This window comes from Strix aluco, chromosome 18 (assembly GCF_031877795.1).
Source record: "Strix aluco isolate bStrAlu1 chromosome 18, bStrAlu1.hap1, whole genome shotgun sequence".
NCBI lineage: Eukaryota > Metazoa > Chordata > Aves > Strigiformes > Strigidae > Strix > Strix aluco.
Genome location: NC_133948.1, coordinates 10,825,455 through 10,852,700, shown reverse-complemented (window position 1 = coordinate 10,852,700; position 27,246 = coordinate 10,825,455). Strand labels below are relative to the sequence as shown.

The 27,246-nt window shown below is 56.7% G+C and overlaps 5 protein-coding genes across 5 annotated transcripts; all 5 read left to right on the top strand.

The window, feature by feature from the left end:
* The first annotated feature begins 3,269 nt into the window (after window positions 1–3,269).
* LOC141931602 (uncharacterized) lies at window positions 3,270–8,180 on the top strand. The gene is made up of 3 exons (XM_074843953.1): window positions 3,270–4,134; window positions 6,500–8,045; window positions 8,087–8,180. Exons 2-3 carry the CDS (start codon window positions 6,697–6,699, stop codon window positions 8,178–8,180), a joined length of 1,443 nt encoding a protein of 480 aa, XP_074700054.1. The 5' UTR covers window positions 3,270–4,134; window positions 6,500–6,696.
* CHCHD10 (coiled-coil-helix-coiled-coil-helix domain containing 10) lies at window positions 8,171–9,686 on the top strand. Its single transcript, XM_074844455.1, has 4 exons — window positions 8,171–8,284; window positions 8,361–8,544; window positions 8,864–9,014; window positions 9,431–9,686. Exons 1-4 carry the CDS (start codon window positions 8,217–8,219, stop codon window positions 9,448–9,450), a joined length of 423 nt encoding a protein of 140 aa, XP_074700556.1. The 5' UTR covers window positions 8,171–8,216; the 3' UTR covers window positions 9,451–9,686.
* Window positions 9,687–17,011: 7,325 nt separating this feature from the next.
* On the top strand, window positions 17,012–17,992 carry LOC141931835 (pre-B lymphocyte protein 3-like). The gene is made up of 2 exons (XM_074844454.1): window positions 17,012–17,060; window positions 17,307–17,992. The coding sequence occupies exons 1-2, from the start codon at window positions 17,012–17,014 to the stop codon at window positions 17,633–17,635; spliced, it is 378 nt and encodes a 125-aa protein (XP_074700555.1). The 3' UTR covers window positions 17,636–17,992.
* A 686-nt stretch (window positions 17,993–18,678) lies between these two features.
* Window positions 18,679–21,146, top strand: LOC141931618 (vacuolar protein sorting-associated protein 29-like). The gene is made up of 4 exons (XM_074843975.1): window positions 18,679–18,740; window positions 19,108–19,296; window positions 19,842–20,077; window positions 20,673–21,146. The coding sequence occupies exons 1-4, from the start codon at window positions 18,738–18,740 to the stop codon at window positions 20,788–20,790; spliced, it is 546 nt and encodes a 181-aa protein (XP_074700076.1). The 5' UTR covers window positions 18,679–18,737; the 3' UTR covers window positions 20,791–21,146.
* LOC141931601 (uncharacterized) lies at window positions 21,144–22,683 on the top strand. The gene is made up of 4 exons (XM_074843952.1): window positions 21,144–21,178; window positions 21,423–21,586; window positions 21,839–21,949; window positions 22,316–22,683. Exons 1-4 carry the CDS (start codon window positions 21,144–21,146, stop codon window positions 22,621–22,623), a joined length of 618 nt encoding a protein of 205 aa, XP_074700053.1. The 3' UTR covers window positions 22,624–22,683.
* The last annotated feature ends 4,563 nt before the right edge of the window (window positions 22,684–27,246 follow it).

Below are 27,246 nucleotides of genomic sequence, written 5' to 3'. Positions count from 1 at the left end.
GTGTCAGCCCCGACTGGTGCAGAGTGCGATGGCTGCGAGGAGCTGGTGGTTGAGGCCCTGTTGGTGCTCAGGGAAGGGTGCTGACCCCGGCTGAGCCCCTGCGGCAGCCTGGACCCAGCTGCATGTCACCAACAGTTGTGTTCATCACCTGAGCAAAAGGGCGAGACTCCCTGCCCAGACTCCCTGTGCCCGGCCGTGCACCCAGCACCCGGCAGAGCCCAGGTTAAGAGCTTCCAGCCATCATCCTGGACAGAGCAGAAGTGACTGGGAGATAATGAGCTGAGCAGAGACTCAACTCCAGCCTGCGGCTGCTCAGTGTCTGATAAGGAGGCTGCTAGTGCCGTCTTGCAGCGCTCTCGACCTGCCAGATCTCCGCAAATGAAACGTCCTGGTGAAACGCCCCCCACCCTTGGCTCCCTCTGATCCCCTCCGAAGCTGAGCTGAGACTGGAATGTCTCCTGGGATGTGATTCCCTCTAGCCTAAGGGGGACTGCATTAATAAAACCCAGTGTGAGCAGTGGAGGCGATGGGGGAGGAGGCAGGCAGGGCTTGTGAGATGAGGCTTTTACAAACAAGTCACAGGTCTGCTGGAAATGTCCCATCCTGTCCTCTCTCCCTCCCCCTGTCCCTGGAGCTGAGCTGTGGAATTCAGGGTGTGGGTAGGGGCTTTTCTTCACGCACATTTCTGCTCAGAGCAGCCAAGCCCCTCACCAACCCCCCTCTCCCCCCTCCTCAGCAAATGCACTGAACTCACCTCCCTGGAATGGGTACCACTCCCCCAGCCCCCCTCGGCACCGCCTCGCTGCTGCCGGGACCCTCCTGCCCCTCCACATTGCTCTGGCATCATCTCACGATGTGCTTTTCCCATGATGAGTGGAAGGTGGCCATCCCCCGGATGTGCAGGCCAGCTTGGCAAGCCAGGGCCAGCAGTAGCAAGGAGATGGTGCTCCTCGCATCTCGGTGGGACCGGGGGGCGGCTGTGGGCACGGCAGGGGAGTAGCTGGGCTGGTTGGTGCCGGGTGGACAGAACTAGGCACGCACAGGGCATCTGCCCGGCACCGGGGCAGTGCTGTGGGCTCTGACTGACTGAAGGCATGTGAGAGCAGTAAGGATGTGAGCCAGGAGGGAAGAATGACAGGAGAGCAAGCAAACTCAGTGCAGAGGAGTTAACCAGGAAGGGAGATCATGGAGGTGTGGGTTTTGGTTGGGGTGAGTGCTCTCTTGGCTCCCATCGGGATGCAAAGTGGTTCTCACAACTGTTAGATTATGCAGCAGTGATGCAGTGCCCTGCAATTTGGAACTCTAGATGCTGTGGGGTAGGATGCATCTGTGACCCACTAATAAATGTGACTCTAATAAATTGGCTGCCAGACTGTGGCAGAGCTCAGGTCCCAAGATGTTTTTCCACTTTCTCTGGGGCAGCAGTTGCTGAACTCTCAGACTGCATTATCCCAAACTCAGTGTAAGAAGCCTCAGATCCAGGGAAGCACCCAGAGACCAAACTGAAGACTCCAAGGAACAGTCTAAAAGGAGCACCACAAGAGCTTACACAAGGCTGGGAATGAATCCAGCACGGCACACACAGTGCCCAGCCTTTACAGAGAGCTGTGGTGTTTGCTCAGACCACTGATTTTGCCAAGGCCGGGCTGTTCCTACAGAAGAGGATGTATGCACTGTTCCTATGGAGGAGCCCATGGATGGTCTCTGCATTGAGCTCAGCACTCTCTGTGGTGGAGAATGCAGCTGAAAAGAGCACTTCAGTAGAAATCATGACAAATTGGAGTACATGACCAGGCTTCCTTGTGCTTTTGCACAAGTTATTAACCCTTCATGTGAAGAGGAGACGCTACCATTTTTTTTTACAGAGGAAAGATAAGATGGGCTCCAGTATTTAGTTTCTGGCTGAGAGAGATGTTGGAAGCTGATGGCTGGACAGCCTCAGTAGGGCAGGGAGAGCAATGTGGTGATTAAAACTCTGGAGATGTTTAGGAGAGCTGAGCCAAAGGACCCTGAATCACAGGTGGCTGTGAACTCTTTGTGTAGGGGCTGCAGAATTGCACAAGATCTCTGTGGCTGCCGTATGGGCTATGTCTTTGCTTGGGAAGGGGGAGATGGGGGCAGGTAGTTACTGTAATATTCTAGTTCAAAGCAGTAGCTGTTCATGGGTTGGTGCTAACAGCTTCCTAAAAGGTCATGGATGCCTCTGCCTTACACACAGACCCCATCCTTGCTTCCGTATTTGCTTACGTGTCGTCTTTACTACAGATGTCTTGGAGCATTCAGCACTCCCCTCGGAGCTGTGCTGGGGGAACCAGGGAGCGCAGCTCTGGGAGATGTTTACTGCCTGTCTGCACCAGAGAGGGGGAAACCAGACCAGCCAGGGAGCAGCTGTGCAAGTGGAAGGGAATGGCCTCTGGGCAGACTTTTTGGGTGAGGAGGAAATGCTAAGCCCCAAGCCCATTGACCGGGACAGCGCAGGTAAAGCAGGGAGCTTGTAAAGGTGTGAGATCCCTCCAGGGCCCACTCAGCACTGTTATCTCCTGCAAGGGGTGTGAGCTCGCTGCTTCGGACTTCCTGAAACCACCCGGCAGATCCCAGCCGGAGGAAAGGCAGCAAAAGGGCACTGTCTCACTGCTCAGATCCTCCAGACACACATGGAACAAACCTGCGCTGCCTTTGTAGCTGCACTGCTCACAGGGTGCTCTGCAGCCATGAAGAAAACAAAACAAAATCTCCGGGCTCAGGTTTGCCATCTTGTCCCATACTTAGCAGGTGAATTGACAGAGCTCACAGTAATTGTCATCCTTATGATCTGAGGATGCACCAGAGATGTTTTGGAAGAGGTAGTTTCTTGGCTAGGTCCAACAGGAATTTTGGGACACAAAAGCCCTTCTTTCAGTTGCAGCCTTCAGTTGGGATCAGAACATTCCTCTGAGAGTGCAAGCCCCGTGTCTGGATGTGTGAATACCAAGGAAATTGAACTTCTGAGATGCAGCTGCCACTGAGGAAGAAAATATTTGGAAAAGTTTTTTTTCTACCACCTTCTTTTTCCCCACCAGGAGGTGAGGGCATCCACATTCCACATTTGGTACCTTCCTCCACCCACAGGGCACCAGGGTGGGTTTAAGTGGCAGAGATGTACCTACACCTCCCAAGACCCATGGGCATGGCTGAGAGAAGCCTCTTCTGGTGGGAAAGAGCTCTCTGGAAACCCAGAGCAGAGCAGTCTAGCTCAGGTGTGCTCCAGCAGTCAGGCCCTGGGGTTCAAATGGAAAACACTTGTGATCTGAATGGATTCAGGTCTGGAAGAGCCTTCAGACCAGAAGTCGACTAGCATGAATGAGTTAAAATCAAGCTTGCTTGGTGAAATTTATTGAAAACTACATTGTTCATCTGCTGAAACTTCACAGCTGTTGAGATTGCCCTCGGGGCAAACCACATCCAAGAAATGGCATGTAGATCCTGGGAGCACAAGACTTGAAAGCTGAAACGGCACTCTGTAGTGCTGCCTTCCCTTCCCTTGCAGTCACGTCTGGCCATCTGCAGCTCCTCCAGTTAGACGCCGTGTTTTTTTATTCCTCCCTTTTCTCATCTCTGACTCTTGCAGCACAGTCACTTCATTTCAGACATTGTATTTTGGCTAAAAAGAGACTGAGGAAGGATGCAGACAGCACGAGATCTGTGTGGGGAGAGTGTGCTCAAAGCCTGTGGCACCCCGTGTGAGAGAGCTGTGTGCCACACTGCCGTGGCGAAGCCATCGAGAATCACCTACCAGTGATGCTACCGCTTTGTTATCCCTCGGGGGAATGGCGGTGAGGCAGGACTGTGGGAAACGTGTCCCTGTGCTCATGAAAAATCTGTGAATTCCATTTCTTTTTTTTTATTATTATTTGTCAGTTGCAACTTCTGTTTGCAAAAACTTTATAGGATAAAAAAGTAGCACTTGCATATTTACATCTGACCTGAAAGATCCGTATGGACTTGGGAGACTGAAATCAGCCACTCGGCACAAGCAAAATTAGGACTAGCCGGAGCTCAAAGATGAAAATAAAAGCAGGACACCAGAAACCCACTGACTGCAATACATTCAGTCATATATGATTCATGGAGTAATTCTGAGTAGCAAACACATTGGTAAGAACTGGAGGTTTTGGTTCTGTTTTTTTCTGGGGATTGTCCACAAACAAAAATATTGGCTAATTCATCAGACGCTTTCTTCTGCTTTTAATAGTTTGCCCAGATCCCCGAGCAACCATCCCGTGCAATTTGCTGTTAACCTACATAACTTAAATTCAGGTACACCCAGAGCACTGCCCAGATCTGCCCCTGCATGCAGTAATTAGGGTTCTCCAAGCGCAAACCTGCAGCTCGGGAGGCAGGAGGCTCTGTCAGCATCTCCAGATGGCTACCTGCTGGCGGTGGCCCGTGGCAGGGACGGGGCAGGGTGCGCCGCAGTGTGGCATGGCTGCGTGGAGAGGGCTTCTGTGGAAACGTGCCACTCGCGGGTGGCACTGTTCCCTAAGCAAACGCCCTGTGAAACTGCAGCCTGGTAAAGACAGACCCGTGCTCTGTCACCGATGGAGGGGCAGACACAGGTAGGAGACCCAGGGAGGCCGGGTATTGCATTCCTTACCTGTGAAATAACCCCTTGCAATCCAAACGCTTGGGGAATTCCTAGATCCCTTTGTAGCCACATTTCAGCTGTGACAGCGTGAGGATTTAAGTGAGGCAAAGTCTGAAGGGGGAGATCATTATCTGCTTTTAGAGCAACGGCAAGAAAGCAGTTGGGAAAAACAGACCTGCTTTTTACAAACTTTGTCTTACCTGATCCTGCTGCTAACAGGAGGGAACGTACAGGCCAGCCAGTGCACCGAGTTACTCAGAAGTGACTGGTTTTGAGTAAATCTTTCCAGAACTATTCAGGAATTAGTTACTGTCTTTCAGATTTATATGTCCCTTAATCCAGAGTTAACATTCAAGTGTAGGCAAGCCCTGACACTTGAACTATGTAAGGAGGGATCTTCTGGAGCAGGGGAAGAGAGAGAGGCAGAAATGAAGCTACTTGTTTGAATCAGAGATCAAATTTAGGCAGAAAAATAGGGGAATTAGGAAGGTTGGCCAGGGAAGCAGTGAAAACTGTTTCAAGGATATTTAGATGCAAACGGGGCTCTGCTGCACAAGTCCGGAGGGGAGGATGGCCCCTCAGCAGGGCTCTGCCCAGGGAGACCTAACACAGTACTTCCACCTCCCGTGCTGAGGACTCTCCAGCTGGGAGCAGAGGGCTTGGAGTGGGTGGTGTGTGTGCGGGTGGAGTTGTGTACACTCAGCCTCTCAGACAGCCACAATAAATTATCTCATTAGTAAACCCAGGGTAGCTGTGCTCCTCAGCACATACCCGGCCTCCCACACCACAGAAAAACTTTTGAGTCTAATTAACCAAATCAAAGGGTCCCCCAGACGCAGCTTAAAGGGACTCTCTCAGCTTGAAACCCAGGCTCCTTCAGCAAGTTGTTCTGTGCGTAGTGGAACTAATGAACCGCGATTTCTTACGGCTGGAGGTCTGGCATTCCCTGCGCCCCTTGCAAGTCTGTCCTCTCCTCCCCCCAGCACATGCCCAGCTTCTTCCTAGGACTAGGGGCAACCCAGGAGGGAAGAGGAGCCTGTGGTGTGGTAGCCCCAGCCCCACATGCTGATGAGCTTGACCGTGCTCACATGCTGCTGGCAGAGAGCTGAGCTCCCACCCTCGGGTTTCCTTGCAGTGAGAGGCTCCCTGAGGTCACCCTTTTCTTCCCTCCTTGTCTTTTTTTCTCATGTCTTTAAGACCTCTGTTTCCCCGCAAGTGCTCAAGGCTTGGTGGGATGGAACTGCATGGGAAGGGAACCCCACTCCCCCAGGATGCATGGCTGGGAAATGGAAAAAATGCAGGTGCTGCTGGTGCAGGGGCTTTCCAGTTACATTCTTCTGGCTTTACAACTTCTTGGCCCCCTCTCCTATTAGTGGGCAAGGCAGGTAAACGCCAAATATAAAATGCTGCTGTTTCAGCTGAAAGCAGAACTGCATAGCACAGCTCCCAGGGCAGGCAAGCTCCCTGGCACTGCAGGAAGAAGGATTTGAGGGTGTTACCCCTCAGAAGAGGAGACCAAAATTGTGTTTGTTTGAGGCACAATCCCCTTCCTCAGAAGCGTAGGAGCTGCAGCTCTCCCCCTGCCTGCCCAGCTCCCGCGCCGAGGGGGCGGCTGCCTCTACAAACACTTTTCTCTTCCCCTCGTGCTGGAAATTTGATTCTACAAAAACACTTACACAGCAGCTAATTGCCAATCCTGCAGTGACTTAGCTCTCTAATTCCTGCCAGTCAATGAACCAGCCCAAAGAGCTGGTTTTCATAACTTGCTGAATGTATGAGCACAGCCCTGGAGACATAACATAGCTGGAATTTTTTTTTTTTTCCTGGACAACTTCTGGATCCTTCTCAATTTTGGAAATTTGTTTCACTCCACAGGGCATAAGGAACATCCAAAGATGGAGCAGGCAGCCAGGCCCGTCCTGGGGAGATATTGAGCAGACATGGACCCACAGAGGCCCTGGAGACCCGCTGGGGTGCCAGGGAAGAGATGATTGTCAGGAAACTGGTTTGAAGGTAAAACTGGCGTCGTCCAGCCTGTCTGTGATTTGAGGGCTCATCATCATCATCTCTCCATGGATTCCTACTTCCCAACAACGTCCACACCTTGCACAGCGTTCCTTGATCTGCTGGTTTGTATCCAGAGGGCTGCTGTAAAAATTGTTGTGCTGGCCAATGGCTTAGACCACATCATTCCTCCCCGTGCTCCTCCCTGGCACCCTCTTTTCTCTGCCCCATTTGTGGACTCTTCATCTTCCCTCTCCCAGCCCTTCATTATCCACCTCTCCTCCACCCATCATCTCCCATGCAACAGAGGCTGTCTCCGTCGCCCATTTCCAACAAGCCCCTTCATGCTCTCTCCTGCTCCACTCCACACCTGGGAGAAGCAGCCTCTGAGCATTTGCAAAGCCACCCCATCACCCTCCTTGAAGCTCTTTGTCACGACAGAAGCCTTCAGAGCAGAGCTGCTGTGCTCTGCTCATCGCCTGCTGGCTGTGCCTCCTTGCTCTCTCCCGCTGCCTGGTCTGCCTGCACCCAGCCGGTGTTTCTTCACTCCTGCCCGGACCGCTCCGTCGTCCTGGGCTCTGGGGCTCTACAGCACTCAGCAGAACATGCTCCTCACCCAGTGGTGGGAGCCCAGAAACCAGCTAAGCCACGTTTGGGCTAGTGACTCCAGAGATGGTCTGTTGCTTGATCTGCAGGTGCTGAATTTGGGGACAGCGAGATACCAGTTCACCCTTGGAAGTGTTTGTTGTCCCAGTTGGGCTGCAGCAAACTGGGACAAACCGAAATGCAAAGTCAAACCCGATTTTGGAGCGGGGGGAGCTGTGGTCAGTGTCTCCCACGGAGGCAGAAGCCATCGCAGGAGCAGAAATCATTCCTCCTCCTCCATGACCCCTCCCGTTACCGGGTGGGGGGGTGTTGAACAGCCCCTCCAGTGGCCTTTCGTAACGGGGCCGTTGACCACCGGCGGGGGGCTGAGGCCCGGGCGTACAAGGCCAGGCGGGTCAGACCGCCGCTGCCCTGCCCCGGGCACCTGGTCGGCGCCCCCCGGGGCTGGCGGGGACGGTATCGGCACCCCCTCCCCGCCTGACCCGGAGGAGGGTGTCGCCAGCTCCGGCAGGTACCGGCCCGGGGCCCCTTTACTTCACTTCGGGGGGGCCAGGCCGGGCCCGGCCGGCGGCGGGCGCGTCCGCAGCTCGGTTTCCTTGGAGGAGATACGGCCGAGAGCGCGTCCGTGTCAGGCGGGCCGGGACGGGTCACACACACAAGGCGTTTCCTCGCCCACGAAGGGCCGCAGGAGCCCCCAGAGCCCCGCCCGCCCCCTGCCTCGGCCCTGCCGGATCCGACCGCCAGCCCCGGGCCCGGGCTGGGCCCCGCGGGCGGGGGCGCCCCCTGGTGGGGGCGGTGGGCGCAGCGGGCGGTGCCTGGGGCCGCCCCGCCCCTCTCTGCGCATGCGCGCAGCGGCCGGGCCCGCCTTCCCCCCGCGGGGCGGGTGGCCTCGGCCGCGGGCACTGAGCATGCGCGGGGCTCACGTGGCGGCGGCGGCGCCTCTTAAGGCGGCGCGCGGGGCGGGGCCGGGAGCGGCGAAGCGATGGCGCGCGGTGGCAGGAGCGCGAGGCGGCCCGCGGCGGCACCGGCACCGGCCCCGGCCCCCACCAGGTACCGGGGCGGCGGCAGGGCCGGGCGGGCCTCGACACCCTCCCCTCGTCCCTCTCTGACTCACTTCTCTCCACAGCCCGGCCCCAGCGGCCCCGGTGCCGGCGGCGCAGCCGGCGCAGCCCGGGCTGATGGCGCAGATGGCGAGCACGGCGGCTGGCGTGGCCGTGGGCTCCGCCGTGGGACACGTCGTGGGCAGCGCCCTCACCGGCGCCTTCAGCGGCGGCTCCTCGGAACCGGCCAAGGCGGCGGCTCCGGCCCAGGTGCGAGCGGAGGCGGGCTGGCGGCGGGCCCGGGCTGCCGTCCTTGGGCTGCCGTCCTTGGGCTGCCCTTGCGGGGCCGGGCTTGGGGGGGCCGTGGGCGGGCCGCGGCCCTGGGGCGCTGGGCTGCGGGCCTGGGGGTGAGGGCGGGCAGAGCCAGGCATGGGGAGCGGGGACTGGCGGCGCTTCTGACGGCTACTTGGCCCCTGCGCGGGCGGACGGAGGTCCAGGCAGCCCAGGGCGGCGGTGGGAGCCGTGGTGCTCACTGCGGGAGGTGCCTCTGCCCCCAGACCCCCTTCCCTAACCGGGACCGTGCCTGCAGGAGCCCCGGCAGCAGCCCGTGTACCAGCAGTCGCCCTATGGACCCTGCCACTATGAGATGAAGCAGTTCCTCGAGTGTGCTACCGAGCAGAGAGACCTGACCTTGTGCGAGGGCTTCAACGAGGCTCTGAAGCAGTGCAAGAACAGCAACGGTGAGTCGGTGCCCTGTCCCCGCAGGAGGGCTGGGCAGTGAGGGAACTGCTGCTGGGAGAATGCCTGAGAGGTTTCAAAGGTTGCAGAAGCAATCTGTTGAGGTTATAATGCCCTTCAGGGCTTTAAATAGGAAGCAGTTCTGCCTTTCCTGTGTCCTGGAATGCAGAAGGGAACTGGAGAGGGTGGGAGAAATGATCTTGACCATGTCTCTTTGAAGGTGAGGAGGCTGTAGGTGCCCTCTTGCTGCCGGGGGAAGGCTGCTGCTTTCCCTGCTTAATTCCCTAATGCCTGCTGCACCTGTTAGAAGCAGATGTCAGTAGTTATGTCTTGATCTGGTCACCTTAGGTAAAAGAGCTTTATTAAGTAGCTGCTGGAACATGCACCCAATGCTGAACTTGTGCTTTCTCCCCTGCAGGTGTTTCTTCTCTCCTGTGAAGAATCTTCCCCCTTGCAGGGAAGAGGGGCCTAGTGTAGAGCCCTGCTGGCCGCAGGGAGCGGAAGGACAGACAGGGGATGAGCTGAAGGGAGCAGACTGACTAGACAGGAGTCTTCTAGTGGTAATTCACTTCTGGACTAGCAGGGAAGGAAAGGAATGGTTGGACCTGTGGGACTTTGGAATTCAGATACTGCTGTATTTATTACAGAGAAATAAAGAAGTTTATTTGGACCTATCACTTGTGCATATTCTTTATTTAATTCTTCAGCTAAAATTAAGCTACCAAAGTGTTGACAGTATCAGCCACTTCAAGGACAATGCACAATGTGTATTTCCTGCAAACAGGAGGTGCAGCCCAGCAAGGACTGAGCCTGCATGACTTGGCAAAAGCAGATCCACAAGTGAGCTGAGACTGGATTGGCTGTACTCCAGGCAGAGGAGGGGCTGGAGAGAGGTAATCTGAGATGTGTCCTACAGTATTTTCAGTAACAAATCATTTTTCCATTGATACTCTTCCTGAAGAGCTGTTCTGACCCTGGAGTTAAGAAAATATGACCTGTCTGGCTGTATGACTTGGATACAGTTGCCTGATCTTACTTAAAAGCCTTAGTGGGTTATGCAATGTTGTCGAGGTCACCAAGGTCAGATTAAGTTTGGAGCTGCTTTCCTCTTGCAGTCCCTGTAGCAGGAGTCTTGTGAGTGCTGCCTGCAGACTGGCCTCCAGCAGGACACCCTGCTCCTCGTGTGGGCGTGAATGAGAATTTTGAGGCTTCTAGTGGAGTCTTAGTGGCACAGCAGTGAAACCATGACACTTTCAGATGCTTTACTGATGAATTTTCATGGCAGAATTAATTAACTGCTGACCTCTGGCTGTTGAATATTACACAAGTTCTCAGCCTCTTGCCTGGATCTGTGAGGAAGTCCAGGTCTAGATGGTAAAACCTGGCAGCAGATACTGGAGGCTGGTGTTGAAAGTCCTGTCCCTTCTAAATGTCAAGACCTAAATTCTTGTTGGTAGATAATGTCCTGAGCTGTGCCTGGCCTTATCTGGGGTGCCCTGTGCTCTCCTGAGAGACAGCCAAGGGAAGAAGATGCCAGAGACTCAGCCCAAGTGCTCTGTGTGCTGAGCTGCCCCAGTGTGAGCAGGGAGGAACCACTGTAATGGAGTTGTTTTAAATACTAGACTGATGTTGGTGTGTGCTGGTCTGGGTGGAGAAGCTGTTAAGAACCATCAGGAGCACCTGTAGGTGTGTGCTGTCTCCTGACCCATCTTGGCTGGGTGCTGGCAATGCTGCTGCTGGAGTTGTGCAGATGCTGATGTCTCTTGAACAGTTTTTCCTGGTGACCGCAGTGGGCAGTCTCTAAAGGCCGCTGCCAGCGTGGGGATGGTGTTGGAGGTAGACTCATCCCATGATGCGGGTGTGTGTTCCTCTGGCTGCCTGTGCAGGCGGGTTGAAAGGAGGTGCAGTTTGTCACTCAGGAGTGCAGGCCATGCCGTGGGAATGTGAGTGACCCCTTGAAGCAGGAGGCTGCTGCTTGAGCCTGGCTGTGGTGCTGCACTCCTGTGGTTTGTCAGGGATGTGGTAGTGTGAGCCTCTGAGAGGAGCAGGCGGACCCCAGGCAGAGCAGCGGAGTAGCAGAGGGTTCTTGCTGAGCTGGGGAGTGCAGGTGGAGCCTTGCTGGTGGCTGCGCTGCATCTGTGACCAGTAAAGGGTCTGTCCCTTGTCTAGGGGTGCCCTTGAGCCCTGAGCTCTTCTTGCTCTGTGAGGTTGTGCTGGGGGGGGCTGAGCCCTCTGCAAGGAGCCCCTCCACCGCTGGTCCCTCATCGGGGTGTTTGCTAACAGCTTCCGCAGCTGATCTGAGGAGTGATCCCCTCCGGAGTTGGGTGGTTTCCTTCCGTGTGGGTCAGTTGCCCCTTGGCGTATTGAGTGAGGCTATGCCAACCGGGGAGACACTTCTGGATTTCCTGATCTCTCCTTTTGTCCTTCCCTCCCTGTTTGTCCCAAGGAAATGTCCCCTCTTTGCCTTGGACCCCACCAAGCTGGGGGGGACTCGTGCCTGGTGTGGGGTGGGAGGGCAGCAGGTGCCTGCTGTCACACTAACTAGGCGGGGTTCCACAAACCAGCTCTGGCTTCTCCTCATCCCTTTTCTCGCTGCCTGAACTCACTCACTACCCACAGCCATAACCAGTCCTGAAGCTCAGTGTAGGGGGCATGATGGAATGCAGAGGACAGTCCCACGGATGGTGTGCAAGGGCTGTGGCAGGGAGAGGAATCAGGAGTCATGTCTGCACCCCTGGCTCCTCTGTGGAGGTGAGGTGGGTGCCTGGCTCTTACCTGCTGGGTCAGAGCAGTGATTCCCCAGGTTCTCTAGGAAGGATTCATAGCAGGTGGCTTCAGAGCTTTTTCTTCCTGCCAGCAGAATGGAAGAAATGGATTAATCTCCCTCCTGGCTGAAAAGTGAAGTCAAGGCTTGTAACTGGGGCAGGTAGCTCTACCCAGAAAAGGTTCCTCCTTCCCCAGAGCAGCCACAAGGTTCAGCTCTAGCTCTTCGTCTGAGTTGGCTTCTGCCTCCTCAGAGCTACTGTGCCGTGTCCAAGTGGAGGTTAAATAGAGCCCCTCTCCAAAGCTGCATCTTTCTTTCTAGGAGGTGACAGGGCTTTCCTGGTGTGTGGTACAGTTACCTGAAATGGTGTGTGACACCACCCCCCAAAGCAGACCCTTCCTGGCACAGAGGCTGAACTGTGCTGTCTCAATGAGCAATTTAGGGATGACTCTGAGGATGTAGCACTCCCTTTCCTGTAGGTATTTACTGGCGAATTCAGATGCAGGATTTTCCACTTTGCTCAGGTTCATTAGGGTGCCTGTTTAATCCAAAAGATCAATGCAGTCTGGAGTGAGAGAGATGTGGTGAAGAAAGCCCTGTGTGCCCCTGCGTGGCCAGCATGAGCCTGTTGGGTTTAGAGGCATTTTCCTTGGCAAGTTACACTTCAAAGAGAATCTGTTGAGGTCTAGATGGGAGGAAGTTTGTTGCCCCTTTCCCTGTGTTTTGGGATGATCTGGGATTCCCGTGCAGCCTGTTTGTTACCCTCTGTTGCTTCTCTAGGGGTGACTGCTGGTCCCTCCGGTGACTGCTGCTCAGGAGCACTTGTACCTTCAGGCCTGCACTGACGCTTCCTCCTGAGGTGAACTGTGAGGATCAGGACACAGCACTGCACCTTCACCATCTCTTGGCAGTTGGCTGCCGATAGGGAATGAGACCCAGGATATGAGTGTGGTCACCCTGAATCCGGGGGCCCCATGGACACACCAGGAGGCACAGCGGGTGGCAGAGAAGTGCCTGCTGTTGTGGTGAGCAAAGGGAGGGTCCCCGCCAGGCCATCAGCAGGACTTTGAGCTGCTGTATTCCAGCCACGTCTGCTGGTGTTTGGTGCTGAGAATGTTCCAGGTTAGGAGTGGGATAAACATTTTGATTTGGGAAAAATGGTTCTGATTCATGAAGTGTCTCGGTCCTTCAACTTTTTCATCAAACATGAGTAGGGGAAAGCAGTGAGCCCTGGCCCTTGCCAGTCCCCTTCCACAAAGTTGTCCTGGTCACAAGGGGAAAGAGCTGGAGATCACAGCTGAGTCACCAGGGGACACTTTGGCCGTGAACTCTCACCAAGTTTGTCATGATTGAGAAATCCCCAGGGCTGACACACATCAGTAGCTGAAGCTGGGGATCCAATTCAAATAGCAGAGGGAGCAAAGGCTTAGGGCCACGTGTGTCTGGCCGCTTCAGCTGCAAGTGTCTGGGGTCAGGCAAAGGCCAGGACAGAGCCTGCTTGTTCCCTCCCACCAGCTGCAGATACGTGCTCTCTGGAGCCAAGGGCCAGGATTTGAGCCAGGGAACCCTTCCCACACAGCCGGGAGCAGAGGAGCTCTGCTGGCAGCTGGCACTTCTGCCCCATGGCTCTTCTGGTTGCGTCTAGATAAGCAGAGCTCCATCCAGTGATTCCCCAGAGCTGCAAGGCTGGGAACGCATCCTTGCCTCTGGCCTCCCTCTCTGCAATTAAATTAGCTCTGCTGGGATGGTTTTCCTCCATGATTCATTGTGTAGGGGTTAAAGATCTCTCTTTTTTTTAAACAGATGAGGCAAAGGATGCTGATGTGCCCTGGCAGAGCTCTTCTGCCCTGTTCCCTAACCACTGGGCATTGCTGTGCATCAAGGTGCCATGTCCCTCCCTGCCCCTCACGGGGCCACCACATGGCGATGAAGGTGGTCCAGGTGACCACCCAGCCCCCAGAGCTGAGGCAAAACTGGTGCTTTCCCCATGTACCTCCATATCTGACCATAATGAATATTTAGCCTCTTCCCAGAGCTGCTCTCCTCCAGTGGGGGCCCGGGGCTGCTCATGCCGGGTGCTGTCCTGCACACGGTGGGGATGACAAAATGCCCCACAGCGATGGTGTTAGCTTCTGGAGAGCCCAGGAGAGATGCTGCATTTCCAGCTGATGCTGTTGTGATTTCAGCAGCCAGATTTTCCAGCAATGGGGAATGGTCCCTGCAGATTCCTGAGCCTCCTACAGCTGGGGACTGGAGTGGGGGGACATAGAGCAGGGCCTGGGCTAAACAACAGCCTGTTGGGAAGGCTGCCTGCCTTGTGTGGTCCCAGCTGCTCTGGATTTCAGTCTTTTTGCAGTCTTGTGGTGTTTCCTGCCCCTTCTGTTTGTCCTGCAGCTCATCTGGGCTGTGATGGTGCCAGATCTGCCCACCCTGCTGGAAAAACCTTCCTCGGGACACTGCCTGCTCTGGTCCTGCTCTGGAGCATGAGGCAGTGGGGTTTCACAGCCGGGGAGGAGCTGTGGGCAGTTGTTAGGACAGCGGCCGTACCTGCACTGCAGAGCAGGAGGAGGCCATGGGGCTTAGCAGCAAATGTGGGGTGGTGCAGCAGTAAGTCCTGGTCCACGTTTTGCCCTGACCTGACAGGGGTAGTTGTGCTTGGTCAGTGACATGTCAATCTGGGATAAAACCTGCCTGGTTTGGGTGAGTTCCTTCTGTTCACTGAGCATCTCTTGTACCTCATGCAGGAGGAATAAAGCTGGCAGAACAGGGTGAGCCCTGGCTGGGCTCGTACCTGCTCTTGCACTTCACACAGCCAGATACTTTCCTGCACCTCTGGGCTGTCAGAGCGATGTGCATGGCTTATGCCCCAGGTGCATCTTCCATTTGGTGTCAAATGTTGCTGTACAAGTGATCCTGCAGCAGTGCTTAGGGGCCCCGTAGCATCATCCCCTTTCCTGTGGAGATGCTGGGACATATGGATGAAATCATGTCCCTGGGCTGGTCAGCAGATGTGGAGGACCTGAATGGTGGGAACCAGTAACAGTGCTGATGTACTGCATATCCAGTGCTTGCTGCTCTGTGGACAAATTCCCTTTCTCCAAAATGCCTGTCCTTGCGTGAGGAGGTGATTTCCTTCTGCCTCAGCGGGTCTTTGTTTCACAGTCTTTGTCTAATCCATGGACTTGATCTGTTCAGGGCTTGGTGACTGGGTGTATGAGTGACACTCCTCACCCAGGACACACATGCATAGTGACTCATGTTCACCTTGCAGAGTTTGGGGAGTGCTGGTGGGCGATAGCCGGAGCTGTGTCTGCAGCATGCTCGTACCTACATGGGCTCAGAGCCCTGGCTGCGTGAAACACAAGCTGCTGATATGCTGCAATGGCAGGGCTTCACAAGGCCAGAAGACATCAAGGCGAAGGCCCAGGTTTGAATGGGCTTTGGAGCTGGTCTCATGCAGCCATTGCTGCCTGCTGTAGGCTGGCTCTGGTCTGATACAGCAGGTTTGCCTGGATGAGCACAGGTGGGACACAGCCAGGCTTTACCACATGTGCAGGGGCAGCTGTGTGGCACCTATAGGCTCCACATCCCCCCACAGCCCTTGCTGCCCTCCTGTACTGCAGCAGCTCCTGCAGCCCAGCTGCACAAGGTGCTGGTACAGTCCCATCAGGTCTGACTGGCACCTCACTACTTCACAGCACTGCAGTTGTGGACCCTGCTCTGTGGCATCTGTGTTATAGCTGCTCTGATTGCCCCAGTCACTGTCTTTCACTCTCATTTTCCCCTTGCTGCTCCCAAAGGTGACCGTGTCACAGTAAATTGAGCAAGGTTGTGTGAATAATTACTTCTGTTGTACCAACTGATAGAGAATGTGGAAAAAATAGACGAGCCATTGGGCGCACCAGCCCTTTTTCAGAGCACTGTAGTGTGACACAGCAAGGCAAGTGTCCAGCTTGCTGCGTCACATCCTTGGATGATGGTGGTGCTTCCTCTTCAGCGTCTGCCTGTGCCAGAGGTGCAGTGCTGGGGTGTTCTAACGAGGCAGGGCTCTGTCTCAGAGCTCCATTTTCCCTCAAGCCCAGGGCATGCACAGGCCAGTCACATCAGGAACCACCTGCAAACATCTTTGGCTTGGGGACACCTCAGGAGCAGGGCTGGGTGCTGCAGAGGGGAGGGAAAGGGCCATCCCTGGATGGTGATGTGTTGGCATTGCAGGGAGCTGAGCCTGCCTGTGGAGGGCAGGAGGTACCCACTGGTTATGGGACACTGCGAAGTGCCTGCTGACCACCCTGCTGCGAAGGACCACCATGGGCTGGAGGGTGCAGAGCTGTGCTAGGGGGAGGCCAGCCCTTGATTGTGGCCGGCTACGTAATGCGGCGTCTTTGCGCCCTGTGACGGGTGTTACAGACAGGAGGGGCTTTACACCTGGTGAGTCTGGCAGCCTTTTGCTGTAACGGTCTGCTGTCCTTCCGCACAAGGCACCAGCTGTGCCGCAGCAGAGTCTCACTGCACCAGCTCCCTGGGGAAATGCCTCCTGGTGACTTTGGCAGCCACCCCCACGTGTTTGCCCATGGCTGCTCTTTCTGAGGCAGCCCTGGCAAAGAGGCAGCACTCTCAGCACCGTCAGCAGCTCCCAGCCCATGCTGCGGGGCAGAAATTCTTGTCACAGCGATGGAGCAGCAACTTTCCTTATATTGCTTCTGTGATGAGACAGCTGCTGGGGAGCTCTGGCACGTCCTTTCATTCTCCCTGGTGGCAGCAGATCCAGCTGGCCCCCAGCCTGCTGCTACCACAGCTCATCCTTGGCATGGTGTGGCTCAGGCTCCTGGCTTCCTGCGCACCTGGTGGCAGAGGGCCAGAGGCAAAAGGTCTGAGGGAAACCTCTCTGCTCCCCCCATGGGAGAGGAGAGAGGGTCAGTGATGCCTCCCCACTGTACCCCAGTGCCTGGGGCAGAGGGTGGTGGGGTGAGCTGTGCGTGCATCCGTGAGCCTGGAGGAAATGGCCTAGCCTGGTGCAAAGGTGGGTGGTGGGTCACAATGCTCAGCTCTTGCCTCACTGCTTTGACCCCCTCCCTGAAGCCCGGCTGCAGCAAAGCGAGCAATGCGGGGAGCTGGAGTCCCCGAGCCCCCTGTGTCATTTACATATGCCTCACTGTTGCCAGCGACACAGCAACCTGGGTTTGTGTAGCACCGCAGATCCTCTCTGAAACAGCCTCCCTTCCTCTGCTTCCTGCCATGGCCCTGGGCTTCATGGTCCTGCTCCTGGTGGGAACGGCGGGGACAGGTAAGGGTGGTGTGGCTGAGCTAGCTGCTGTCTGGGGGGGACACTGTGGGGTGACGGGCGGGACTGGGCTGCACAAGGGGGATGTTAGTCTCCATAGGGCATTTTGCTCCAGGGCTGTGTGGTGTGATGAACAGGGTGGAGGTTGGGTAATGGGGTTGCCTCAAGGGAGCAGAGGGTCATTTTAGGGCTGGGGGAGATGAGGGACATGGCTCAGCCCATCAGTGACTGCATCCTTGGTGTGTGCAGCTTGCAGGGCTCAGCCCGTGCTGACCCAGCCATCCGCTGTGTTGGTGCTGCCCGGGCAGACCGCTCGGTTGTCCTGCACCCTGAGCCCCCAGTACAATATCAGCGAGTTTGGCATCTCCTGGTACCAGCAGCGCCCGGGGCACTCCCTGACGTATCTGCTCTATTACAACTCTGAGCGAGACAAGCACAAGCCTGCCAAGACTCCCGACCGCTTCTCTGCTACCAAAGACCTCACCAGCAATGCCTGCATCCTCATCATTGCATCCGCTTGCCATGAAGACAATGGCAACTATTACTGCTCCCTGTCACATGCCTTCAACTGGTTTTAGAAACAGGGAACAAAAGTTTTCGGCGTTTTCCCTTGCAACCCTGACACAAAGCCCTCAACAGGGAGAATGGCAGCCTTAGGAGGAATGGAGAAAGACTCTCTTGCATGCTTGAGCGAGCCCAGCAGCACTGCGCTGTGCTGTGAGATGCAGCAACCTCCTCTTCAACCCCAAACATCCCCCGTGGAGCATTAGGCAGCCTGACGTGGTGCGAGATCTGCCAGGGCTCAGCCCAGGAACACAGAGGAGCAGGGATCTGCTGCGGTGGGAGGATGGAGAGCTCTGCTGTGGCCTGGCTTTCTTGGGCTCTTCCAGCGCTTGGCACAATGTGGGCTTGGTCCCAGCTTGGGCTTCTGCGCGGTTTGGCTCACCTCATAATAAAGGTTAATCCTCAGCTGCGTGGTTTGTGTCACGCGTGTGGAGGCCAGAGGAGCCCCTTGGGCGTCTCTCTGCGGGGTGGCGCCGCGCCCTGGGGTACCCGTGTTGGAAGGGTGAGCCAAAGGCGCTGCGGCGCCATGTCTGGTGGTTTCTCCGGGGCCTGGGTGGAGCTGTGTCACCCACCCCGTCAGCACCCACCTTCCCCAGAGACCCCCACCCACGCTGCCCTGCCCACGCAGAGGCCTGTCCCCACGCCCCTGCCGGACCACCCTCAATGGCTCCTCGCGGCCCCCGGCGTCTCCCCCCGGTCTCACTTCGCCCTTCGTCTCCCGGCGCCACCATCAACCCTCACCTACACCCCTCACAGCCCCAGCGGGGCTTCTGAGGGGAGAAGGACACGTTTAACCACACGGGCACCTGTGGGTACTTTATATGAACATTTTCACACAGAAAGAGAATGTATTTTTCCACAAAAATCCCACAGATTTCATTAAAAACACTGGGAGGGGACAACCGGACAAACGGTCCCTCAGCCCAGCACCGGCTCCGCCCTGCGCATGCTCGGCACTGCGGGCAGGCGCGGGGGGCGGGCCCTGCCGCGGGCGCTGGCGTCACGTGGGGAGCTGCTGGCGCTGCCGTTGGCTCGGAGGCGGGGAAAAGGAGGCGCGTCACTTCCTGGTTACCGCAGCGCGCCGGGGTAACGGAGCGGCCGGAGCTGTGTGGCGCGATGGTGAGCGGCGGGGATGGGGGCGAGTGGCGGCCCCGGGCCCGCGGGTTCAGCGTGGAGCGGCGGCCCGGCCCGGCCCGTTGCCGGGGGCCCGCCGCATCGGTCTTCCTCGGGCAGCGCGTTCCCTCCGCTGCGGCTCCGTGCGGGAGCGCCGGACGCTCCCCGGGCGGGAGCAGCCTGGGCTGCCTGTGCGGGGCAGCTGGGGCGTGCTGAGGGGTTGTTTTCTCAAAGCTGAATCTGAGAGAAATCCCTGCTGGGCCTGTGACGATTTTACCAGACTTTGCGGGCGCCCTGAGCGGCAAGGAGGTTTTGTGCTCTTCTGTTGGGTAACCTGGTTAAAACTCTCTCTTTCCTCCCGCTGTGTGCAAAGTTGGTGTTAGTATTAGGAGACCTTCACATCCCACACCGGTGCAGTGGTCTGCCGGTGGAGTTCAAGAAGCTGCTGGTTCCAGGAAAGATTCAGCATATCTTGTGTACAGGAAACCTCTGCAGCAAGGAGAGCTATGACTACCTCAGGACTCTGGCTGGAGACATCCATGTTGTTAGGGGGGACTCTGAGGTAATGTTCTTGCTGCTGTTAATTGCTCAGCCTGCCTTCCTGCATGCTGTGGTCATCTCGATGAAACCTGGGGAGCCCTTCAGCATTAGCAATTCCTGAACTGTAATTCACTGGGATAGGAAGTAGGAATGAGTAAGAATTAAGAAACAAAATTATTTTCTAGACCATTCTTGAGCTTGAAACAGGAGGGACTGGCTGTTGGGGGTTAATACATGAACCTGATTCATATGAAATCTGGCACAAGTCTGTGTGAATGCTGTGAAGCCACTGGAGTCCCTCAGCCAGCTGTGTGGCTGTAGGAACTGGGGGCTTGTGTGTGTGTTTATTTACTGTTGTGTAGCCTTGAGGTTCCAGTCTGGTGCAAATTCCCAGCTCTTAACTCTGCAGTTGCTCTCGGTGGGGTGTGGTACAAGCATCCAGTGGGTCCGCACATTGAAAAAGACCTTGTGCACTCAAATAGTGAAATGAGGGTTTGTGTCTTGGAACGTAGGAACCTGTATTGCATAGGTGAGGGGCTGATTTATAGGCTGTGCCTTTCTCCTCAGAGCCTGAATTATCCTGAAGAGAAGGTTGTAACTGTCGGGCAGTTCAGAATCGGACTGATTCATGGCCATCAGGTTATTCCCTGGGGCGATGTCGCCAGCCTGGCGCTGCTGCAGAGGCAGCTGGATGTGGACATTCTCATCTCAGGACACACGCACAGATTTGAAGCATTTGAACATGAAAACAAATTCTACATCAACCCGGGATCAGCTACAGGAGCCTACAGTGCTTTGGAAATGTGAGTGAGAGGAGGTCCTGAGCTGCCCAGCACTGCAGAGCCCGTAGGTGTTACCTGAAATGTGTGTGTTCACCTGCAAGTGTCCAGCCACCGTGCTGCAGAGTGCTGGTGAGGTGCTGTGAGGAGCAGGAGACCAGCTCTCTCCCTTCCCGGGGAGCGCAGTGGGGCTCCCCTGTTACCAGGGTTTTACTTAGCCCACGTGTTGGGCACGACAGCCCGGCACTGGTGTGTCTGGGGCGGCTTCCTGGGCCCTCAGTGGGACGAGTTGCAGCAGCTTCTTGAAGTCATTTTGCTTTCTGGTGTCTTCCCAGAAGCTGCATGCTACTATTTCATAGGAATTCAGACTCGTGGAGGCACTGTCAGCTTAAATGTCTGAGCCTGGCACAACTTGGGCTGTTCAGCAACCTCGAGGGCTGTTCTAGGCTAAGAGCAACTCTGCCCGAGACGCTGTTGTCAGTGCCTGCAAACCGCCGTGGTTCCCACATCCCTGCAGCCCCTGGCAACCCCGGCTGTTAGAACACACAAGCACAGGGTATGTTAATAGCAAGAAGTGTAAGCTCCTTGGGAAGATGCACAAAGTGTGTTTTCTTTCCAGGAACGTCATCCCTTCGTTTGTGCTGATGGATATCCAGGCCTCCACCGTTGTGGCTTATGTATACCAACTACTTGAAGAGGATGTGAAAGTAGAAAGAATTGAGTTCAAGAAGTACTGAATCGTGTTCAAAGCTGCTCGTTGACTTCTCGCCGCCTTTCGTTCCTGCTCTTTCCAGTCAAGTCTGAGTGAAGGCAGGCCACGAGGGGGTGCTGCTGCTCTGGCGTGTTGGACTGTAAAGCAGCCAGGAGGCTCCATTGCTTGTGAGCTTGTAGGAAAACGTTGAGTCTTGGTTCCCAACCAGAACTTGAAGCAGAAGAAACTGCTGATGAAGAGAAAGAGGCCTGTGGGAACTCTGCTGTGTCTGAGGAGGAGCTGCTGCATTCGTGGCCTGAGGGAGCCAGAGAGGGTGGTGGTGTCTTGTCATTGAACCTCTTGTGCGAAAGGAACGTAGACTAATAAATCCCTGTCTTCATGTGTCTGGGTCCTACTCACTGTGGTTCTAAGAGGTGAAGGGGGTCTGGGATTTGGAGTGAGGGGGCTCTGAGGGCTGAAAGGAAGCTGCTGTTTGCTTCCTGAGGCATTTCAGGATCTGTCAGAGCTGCCCCAGGGCTCTGGCTGCTTGGGCAGGTGCATCCCACCACCTGTTTGGGGCATCAGGGAAAGGGGAGGCGGGTCTGGGAAGGGTGGTGTGGAGAGCTCTGCCCGGGGGTGTGGAGCTGGGCAGGGGGGGCGTTTGCCCTCATGCTCCAGAGGCAGCAGAGGCCAGAGCGCTTCTCCCCATCCCCGTGGTGCTGCTGAGAAGTGGGAGCGCCTGTGCTGCCGGACAACCCTGGCCCCTGGGGCGGGAGATCTCGGGGCACCAGCCCGCAGTGGGGGTGCGCTGTGGGCAGCGGGTGCTGGCGTGGCGCTGCGAGGTTGTGCGGGGCCGGCCGTGGGTGCAGAGCCCCCTGGAGAAGCACCAGGGCGGGAGGGGAAGGGGAGCGCAGCTGGAGGAGCTGTGCTGCCACAGAGGGATGCTCTAAGGGTGGGGGGGTGTGGAGGTGATGGCCCCGGTCGCAGGCCGGGCTGAGGCAGCTGCAGAGGATGCTTCAGCAAGGGTGGGTAGAAAAGCGTTGCTGCCATCCCTTGGCACGTGTCTTGGCTACGGTTGTGTTTGCCAAAAGCAGAGTCAAGGAGCAATTTCCCAGACCCCTCGATCCAGCTGGTCCCAGTCTTGTGGCTTCTGAGCGAAAGCTGCTCGTGGTGCTCTGGTGTGGAGCGGGAGCTGGTTTTCCCAGGTGAGTGCCCAGGGAACAGACAGCCCAGGGTGGTTCTGGTGCCTTTGGTGGGCCAGAGAGGAGCCTGCAGTGGGCAGGGGGGGCACTGGCACAGGAGCTGTCAGTGCATGTTGGGGGCCACATTTGCATGGAGGGGCCATGCCCGGGCAGGTGGGGCTATAAGAGGGAGTTGGGGTTCGCAGCACAGCCCCATCGTGGTGGGGAGTTGGAGGTGGTGGGATTGCGCTGTGGCCTGGCCCCTCTCCTCCACACAGCGCTTGCCCATGGCCACAGGGGTCCTGTCCTCCTCCCGCTGCCTAGGGAGGGCTGTGTTCCTGGGGCACTGGCTGACCCCTGTCTTCTCCCATCTCTCCTCTCCCTCTCCAGGTTCCCTGGTCCAGGCAGCGCTGACTCAGCCGCCCTCGGTGTCAGCGAACCCGGGACAAACCGTCCAGATCACCTGCTCCGGGGCTAGCAGCAGCTATGTTGGCTGGTACCAGCAGAAGGTCCCTGGCAGTGCCCCTGTCACTGTGATTTACAACAATGACAAGAGACCCTCGGGCATCCCTTCACGGTTCTCCGGATCCACGTCTGGTTACACAGCCACGTTAACCATCACTGGGGTCCAAGCCGAGGACGAGGCTGTCTATTACTGTGGTGGCTACGACAGCAGCGGCAGCTATGGTGTCTGCTGACCATGAGTGAGACCAAGCCTTGAAAGTCAGGGGAAGGTTTTCAGAGCTTCTCCCTCCTGGCCAAGCATCAGTGAAGCTGTGGGACTGAGGCAGGTTCACCCTCCCCTTTGCACAGCCATGGCTGTGAATGTCATCCCTTTTCTGTCCTAGAGCACTGGAGGTGACTCCTTGTCTCGGGACTATTGTCCTTCTCCCCACAAAATTCACAGTGTGGCCTTGTCTGACACCCCACTGTCTCTTGCTCCTGATGACCGTGTCTTCCTGCTGCTGCTCGAGCTGCCTCTGTGGTGGGATGTGCTGGGCTGGGCTCTGGTCCCTGAAGTTTCCTGTGACCATGTCTGGGAGTCTTCTCTGACTGTGGCACTCCCTGGCCTGCTGCCTGGGGAGGGCTGTGCTCCTGGGGCACTGGCTGACCCCCGTCTTCTCCCCTCTCTCTTCTCCCTCTCCAGGTTCCCTGGTCCAGGCAGCGCTGACTCAGCCACCCTCGGTGTCAGCGAACCTGGGACAAAATATCCAGATCACCTGCTCCGGGACTAGCAGCAACCCCTATGGCTGGTTCCAGCAGAAGGTCCCTGGCAGTGCCCCTGTCACTGTGATCTATGGGAACACCAACAGACCCTCGGGCATCCCTTCACGATTCTCTGGATCCACGTCTGGCTCCACAGCCACGTTAACCATCACTGGGGTCCAAGCCGAAGGCGAGGCTGTCTATTACTGTGGTAGCTCCGACAGCAGCTATAATGGTGACACAGAACCATGGAGAAGTGATACAAAATCCTCCCACTCTTGCACAAGGCAGTTAGGAGTCTCTGCTGTCCCTGTCTGATGGTGGGGCGGGTCCCCGCCATGGCCCTGCCCTTGTTGCCCTGTGCTGCAGGTGCCTGTACCTGGTGTCCTGGCTTGACTGTTCCTTCCAGTTCCAGGTCTGTGCTTGTCCCCTGTCATTTGAAGAGGGGATGATGCCCAGCAGTTCTGTCCCTGTCCCGCACCCCCAGCAGTTCTGTCCCTGCCCCACAGCCCCGTGGATCCAAGGTCCTCCAAACTACTCACTGTCATGCAGTGCCCTCCCAGGTGCCTCCCTGCCCTCCTCCCAGCTCAGCTGTGCCAGGAGCCCTCAGGGAATCACCCTGGGGCAGTTCAGCTCCACTGAATCTGCAGGACCCAGCACCAGGAGGTGGGAACATGCCATGGGCTGCGCAGCTGGGCCAAAGATTTACCTTCAAACCCTGGAAGGGACATTTCCCGTGGGTCCAGCAGCTCCAGTGCCATGCATGAGGCTGCTGAGGCAGAGCAGGACTGGCTAGGGGATGCTCTGCTGTGCTGCAAGAGGAGCTGGTGGAATACTCCAGTGCTGGCGTTATTTTCCCAGTGCTGGCTCATTGGACTTATGCTCAGCCTTAGCAGGAGTCCCCATGGACCTCTGGCCCTTGGGTAAGCCCGTGATGCTGGGCAAAGTTCCACTCTGGCCCCATGATAACAAGGGGCTGTCCAGCACCCTGACCCTGTCCTGGTCCTGTGCCAGGAGCTGCTGCCTGGTCACCTGGTGCCTAGCTGGTCTCATCCCTCTCCTTGTGGTGCTCGCCCACAGCTCAGGTGTCCTTGCCAGACTTGCTGCACCCCCAGGGCCTTGGGGCACAGGGGTCCTGTCCCGCTACCTGAGGAGGGTCGCGCTCCTGGGGCACTGGCTGACCCCCATCTTCTCCCCTCTCTCCTCTCCCTCTCCAGGTTCCCTGGTCCAGGCAGCGCTGACTCAGCCGCCCTCGGTGTCAGCAAACCCGGGACAAACCGTTCAGATCACCTGCTCTGGGAGTAGCAACAACTATGGCTGGTACCAGCAGAAGGTCCCTGGCAGTGCCCCTGTCACTGTGATCTACTACAACGACAAGAGACCCTCGGGCATCCCTTCACGATTCTCCGGATCCAAGTCTGGCTCCACAGCCACGTTAACCATCACTGGGGTCCAAGCCGAGGACGAGGCTGTCTATTACTGTGGTGGCTACGACAGCAGCATCAGTGCTGGCACGGTGACACAGAGCAATGGGGAACTGATACAAAAACCTCTTGCCATAGCAAGGGCCAGTGAGGAGTCTTTGCTGTCCCTGTTTGATGGTGAGGCAGGTCCCTGCCATGGCCCTGCCCTTGCTGCCCTCTGCTGCAGGTGCCTGTGCCTGGTGTCCTGGCTCAGCCGTCCCTTACAGCTCCAGGTCTGTGCTCATCCCCTGCCAGTTGGGGAGCAGAAGATCCCCGGCAGTCCTGTGGGTCCAAGGTACCCTGTGCTCCCCAGCTGACACCCATATCCCTGCTGGGTGCCTCCCTGACCTCCTCCCAGATCAGCTGGGCCAGGAGACCTCAGGGCAAGCCCCCAGGGGGCTTCAGCCCTGCTGAAACTGTGGCCTCAGCACCAGGAGGTGGAACATCCCATGGACTGCACAGCTGGGCCAAAGCTTTGCCTTCAAACCCTGGGAAGGGACATTTCGTGTGGGTGCAGCATTTCCATGGCCATGCATGAGGCTGCTGGGGCAGAGCAGGGCTGGTCAGGGGCTGCTCTGTTGTGCCAGAAGAGGAGCCTGTGGGCTACTCCAGCATTGGCTGTGTTTGCCAGTGCTGTCCCCTTTGGGCTCATGCTCAGCCTGTGTAGGAGCTTCCCAGCACCTCTGGCCCCTGGGGAAGCCCCTGAAGCTGAGCAATGTCCCCCTGAGGGCCCATGACAGCAAGGGGCTGCCCAGCAACCTGAGCCTGTCCCTGTTCTGTGTCAGGAGCCACCGCCTGGTCACCTGGCACGTTGCTGGCCTCATGCCTCTCCTCCTCATGGTGCTCGCCCACAGCTCAGGTGCCCTGGCCAGACTCACTGCGCCCGACCGGGGACTTAGGGTACAGGGTCCCATACCACTGCTCAGGGAAGGCCGTGTTCCTGGGGCACTGGCTGACCCCCATCTTCTCCCCTCTCTCCTCTCCCTCTCCAGGTTCCCTGGTCCAGGCAGCGCTGACTCAGCCGCCCTCGGTGTCAGCGAACCCGGGACAAACCGTTCAGATCACCTGCTCCGGGAGTAGCAGCAGCTATGGCTGGTACCAACAGAAGGTCCCTGGCAGTGCCCCTGTCACTGTGATCTATGCTAATGACAAGAGACCCTCAGGCATCCCTTCACGATTCTCCGGATCCACGTCCGGCTCCACAGCCACGTTAACCATCACTGGGGTCCAAGCCGAGGACGAGGCTGTCTATTACTGTGGTGGCAACGACGGCAGCAGCAGCTATGGTGTCTGCTGACCATGAGTGAGACCAAGCCTTGAAAGTCAGAGGAAGGTTTTCAGAGCTTCTCCCTCCTGGCCAAACATCGGTGTGGCTGTGGGGCTGAGGCAGGTTCCTGTCCCCTCTGCACAGCCATGGCTGTGAATGTCCTCTCTTTCATGTCCTAGAGCACTGGAGGTGACTCCTTGTCTCGGGACTATTGTCCTTGTCCCCACAAAATTCACAGCGTGGCCTTGTCTGACACCCCACTGTCTCTTGCTCCTGATGACCGTGTCTTCCTGCTGCTGCTCGAGCTGCCTCTGTGCTGGGATATGCTGGGCTGGGCTCTGTGAGAGATGAGAAACCAGGCCTGCGCAAAACTAAGAAAAACAGCCTGAGAAAGCAAAAGTTGAGGCTGATCGAAGGAATGCCTCAAACACTCGCAAGACAAAACTATGAGTCACAGTGTGGATAGTGTGGAGGTTGAAGCTAATAAGGCTGCCCGAATTACACAAGATGCAGCTGGAGGAGGGAGCCCTGTGGAGATAGGATGGCTCTGCTCTGGTGCACCTGGCCGAATTTCAAGGGGCATCTGTCTGGTGAATGACCTTTGTGTCATTATCCACGAAATGCATATTAAAGTTAACACCCCTCAATATTCTAACGAGGGCTAACATGATCATGCTAATTACATCATCCCATGAAACACCTTACCCCTCCCCATATATGGGATACATAGGTACGTGGGTCGACCTAGGGGACGCCCCCAAGGAAAGTGTGTATAAATCAAGGTGGGGGGAAGAAAGGGGGGGGCCCTGGAGAGAGCAGTGAAGCAAAGAAGACGGATGCAAGCGAAAAAGATGGATGCCTCCTGGAACCTTCGCTGGCGGGATCAGCGCAGAAACCCAGACCGGTGATCTGTATTTCCCCATTCCCTCTACCTCCCTCTTTTCCCTTTTCCATTAAGAAATGGAAGGCATATTTTATTGCTTGCCACAACTTGCTATATACTTAGCCAATTATCATGTGTTCAATTAGTACATTGTGGGTAGTTAATAAATGTTTGGACTTGGAGATTTGTTGTCCGCTCCACTGGGAAGTTGTGAATCTAAGTCACTTGTCTCCCTCATCTGAGCGGGATCTGCTCTGCTCTGCTCTGCTCATCATCAGCCTCTGCTCCCCAAAGTTTCCTGTGACTGTGTCTGGGTGTCTTCTCTGACTGTGGCACTCTCTGGCCCACTGCCTGGGGAGGGCTGTGCTTCTGGGGCACTGGCTGACCCCCATCTTCTCCAGTCTTTCTCCCTCTCCAGGTTCCCTGGTCCAGGCAGCGCTGACTCAGCCGCCCTCGGTGTCAGCGAACCCAGGACAAACCGTCCAGATCACCTGCTCCGGGA

Bases quoted from the DNA above. Each gene is read 5' to 3' on its own strand.
- LOC141931601 (XM_074843952.1), top strand. From the start codon at position 21,144: ATGTGTCTGGGTCCTACTCACTGTGGTTCTAAGAG. The intron at 21,179-21,422 runs GTGAAGGGGGTC...CTCATGCTCCAG, and splicing joins ACTCACTGTGGTTCTAAGAG to AGGCAGCAGAGGCCAGAGCG. The intron at 21,587-21,838 runs GTTGTGCGGGGC...TGCCAAAAGCAG, and splicing joins TGCTGGCGTGGCGCTGCGAG to AGTCAAGGAGCAATTTCCCA.
- CHCHD10 (XM_074844455.1), top strand. From the start codon at position 8,217: ATGGCGCGCGGTGGCAGGAGCGCGAGGCGGCCCGCGGCGGCACCGGCA. The intron at 8,285-8,360 runs GTACCGGGGCGG...TTCTCTCCACAG, and splicing joins CCGGCCCCGGCCCCCACCAG to CCCGGCCCCAGCGGCCCCGG. The intron at 9,015-9,430 runs GTGAGTCGGTGC...TCTCCCCTGCAG, and splicing joins GCAGTGCAAGAACAGCAACG to GTGTTTCTTCTCTCCTGTGA.
- LOC141931602 (XM_074843953.1), top strand. From the start codon at position 6,697: ATGGATTCCTACTTCCCAACAACGTCCACACCTTGCACAGCGTTCCTT. The intron at 8,046-8,086 runs GTGCCTGGGGCC...GCATGCGCGCAG, and splicing joins GGCGGTGGGCGCAGCGGGCG to CGGCCGGGCCCGCCTTCCCC.
- LOC141931835 (XM_074844454.1), top strand. From the start codon at position 17,012: ATGGCCCTGGGCTTCATGGTCCTGCTCCTGGTGGGAACGGCGGGGACA. The intron at 17,061-17,306 runs GTAAGGGTGGTG...TGGTGTGTGCAG, and splicing joins GGTGGGAACGGCGGGGACAG to CTTGCAGGGCTCAGCCCGTG.
- LOC141931618 (XM_074843975.1), top strand. The intron at 19,297-19,841 runs GTAATGTTCTTG...CTTTCTCCTCAG, and splicing joins TTGTTAGGGGGGACTCTGAG to AGCCTGAATTATCCTGAAGA. The intron at 20,078-20,672 runs GTGAGTGAGAGG...TTTTCTTTCCAG, and splicing joins GCCTACAGTGCTTTGGAAAT to GAACGTCATCCCTTCGTTTG.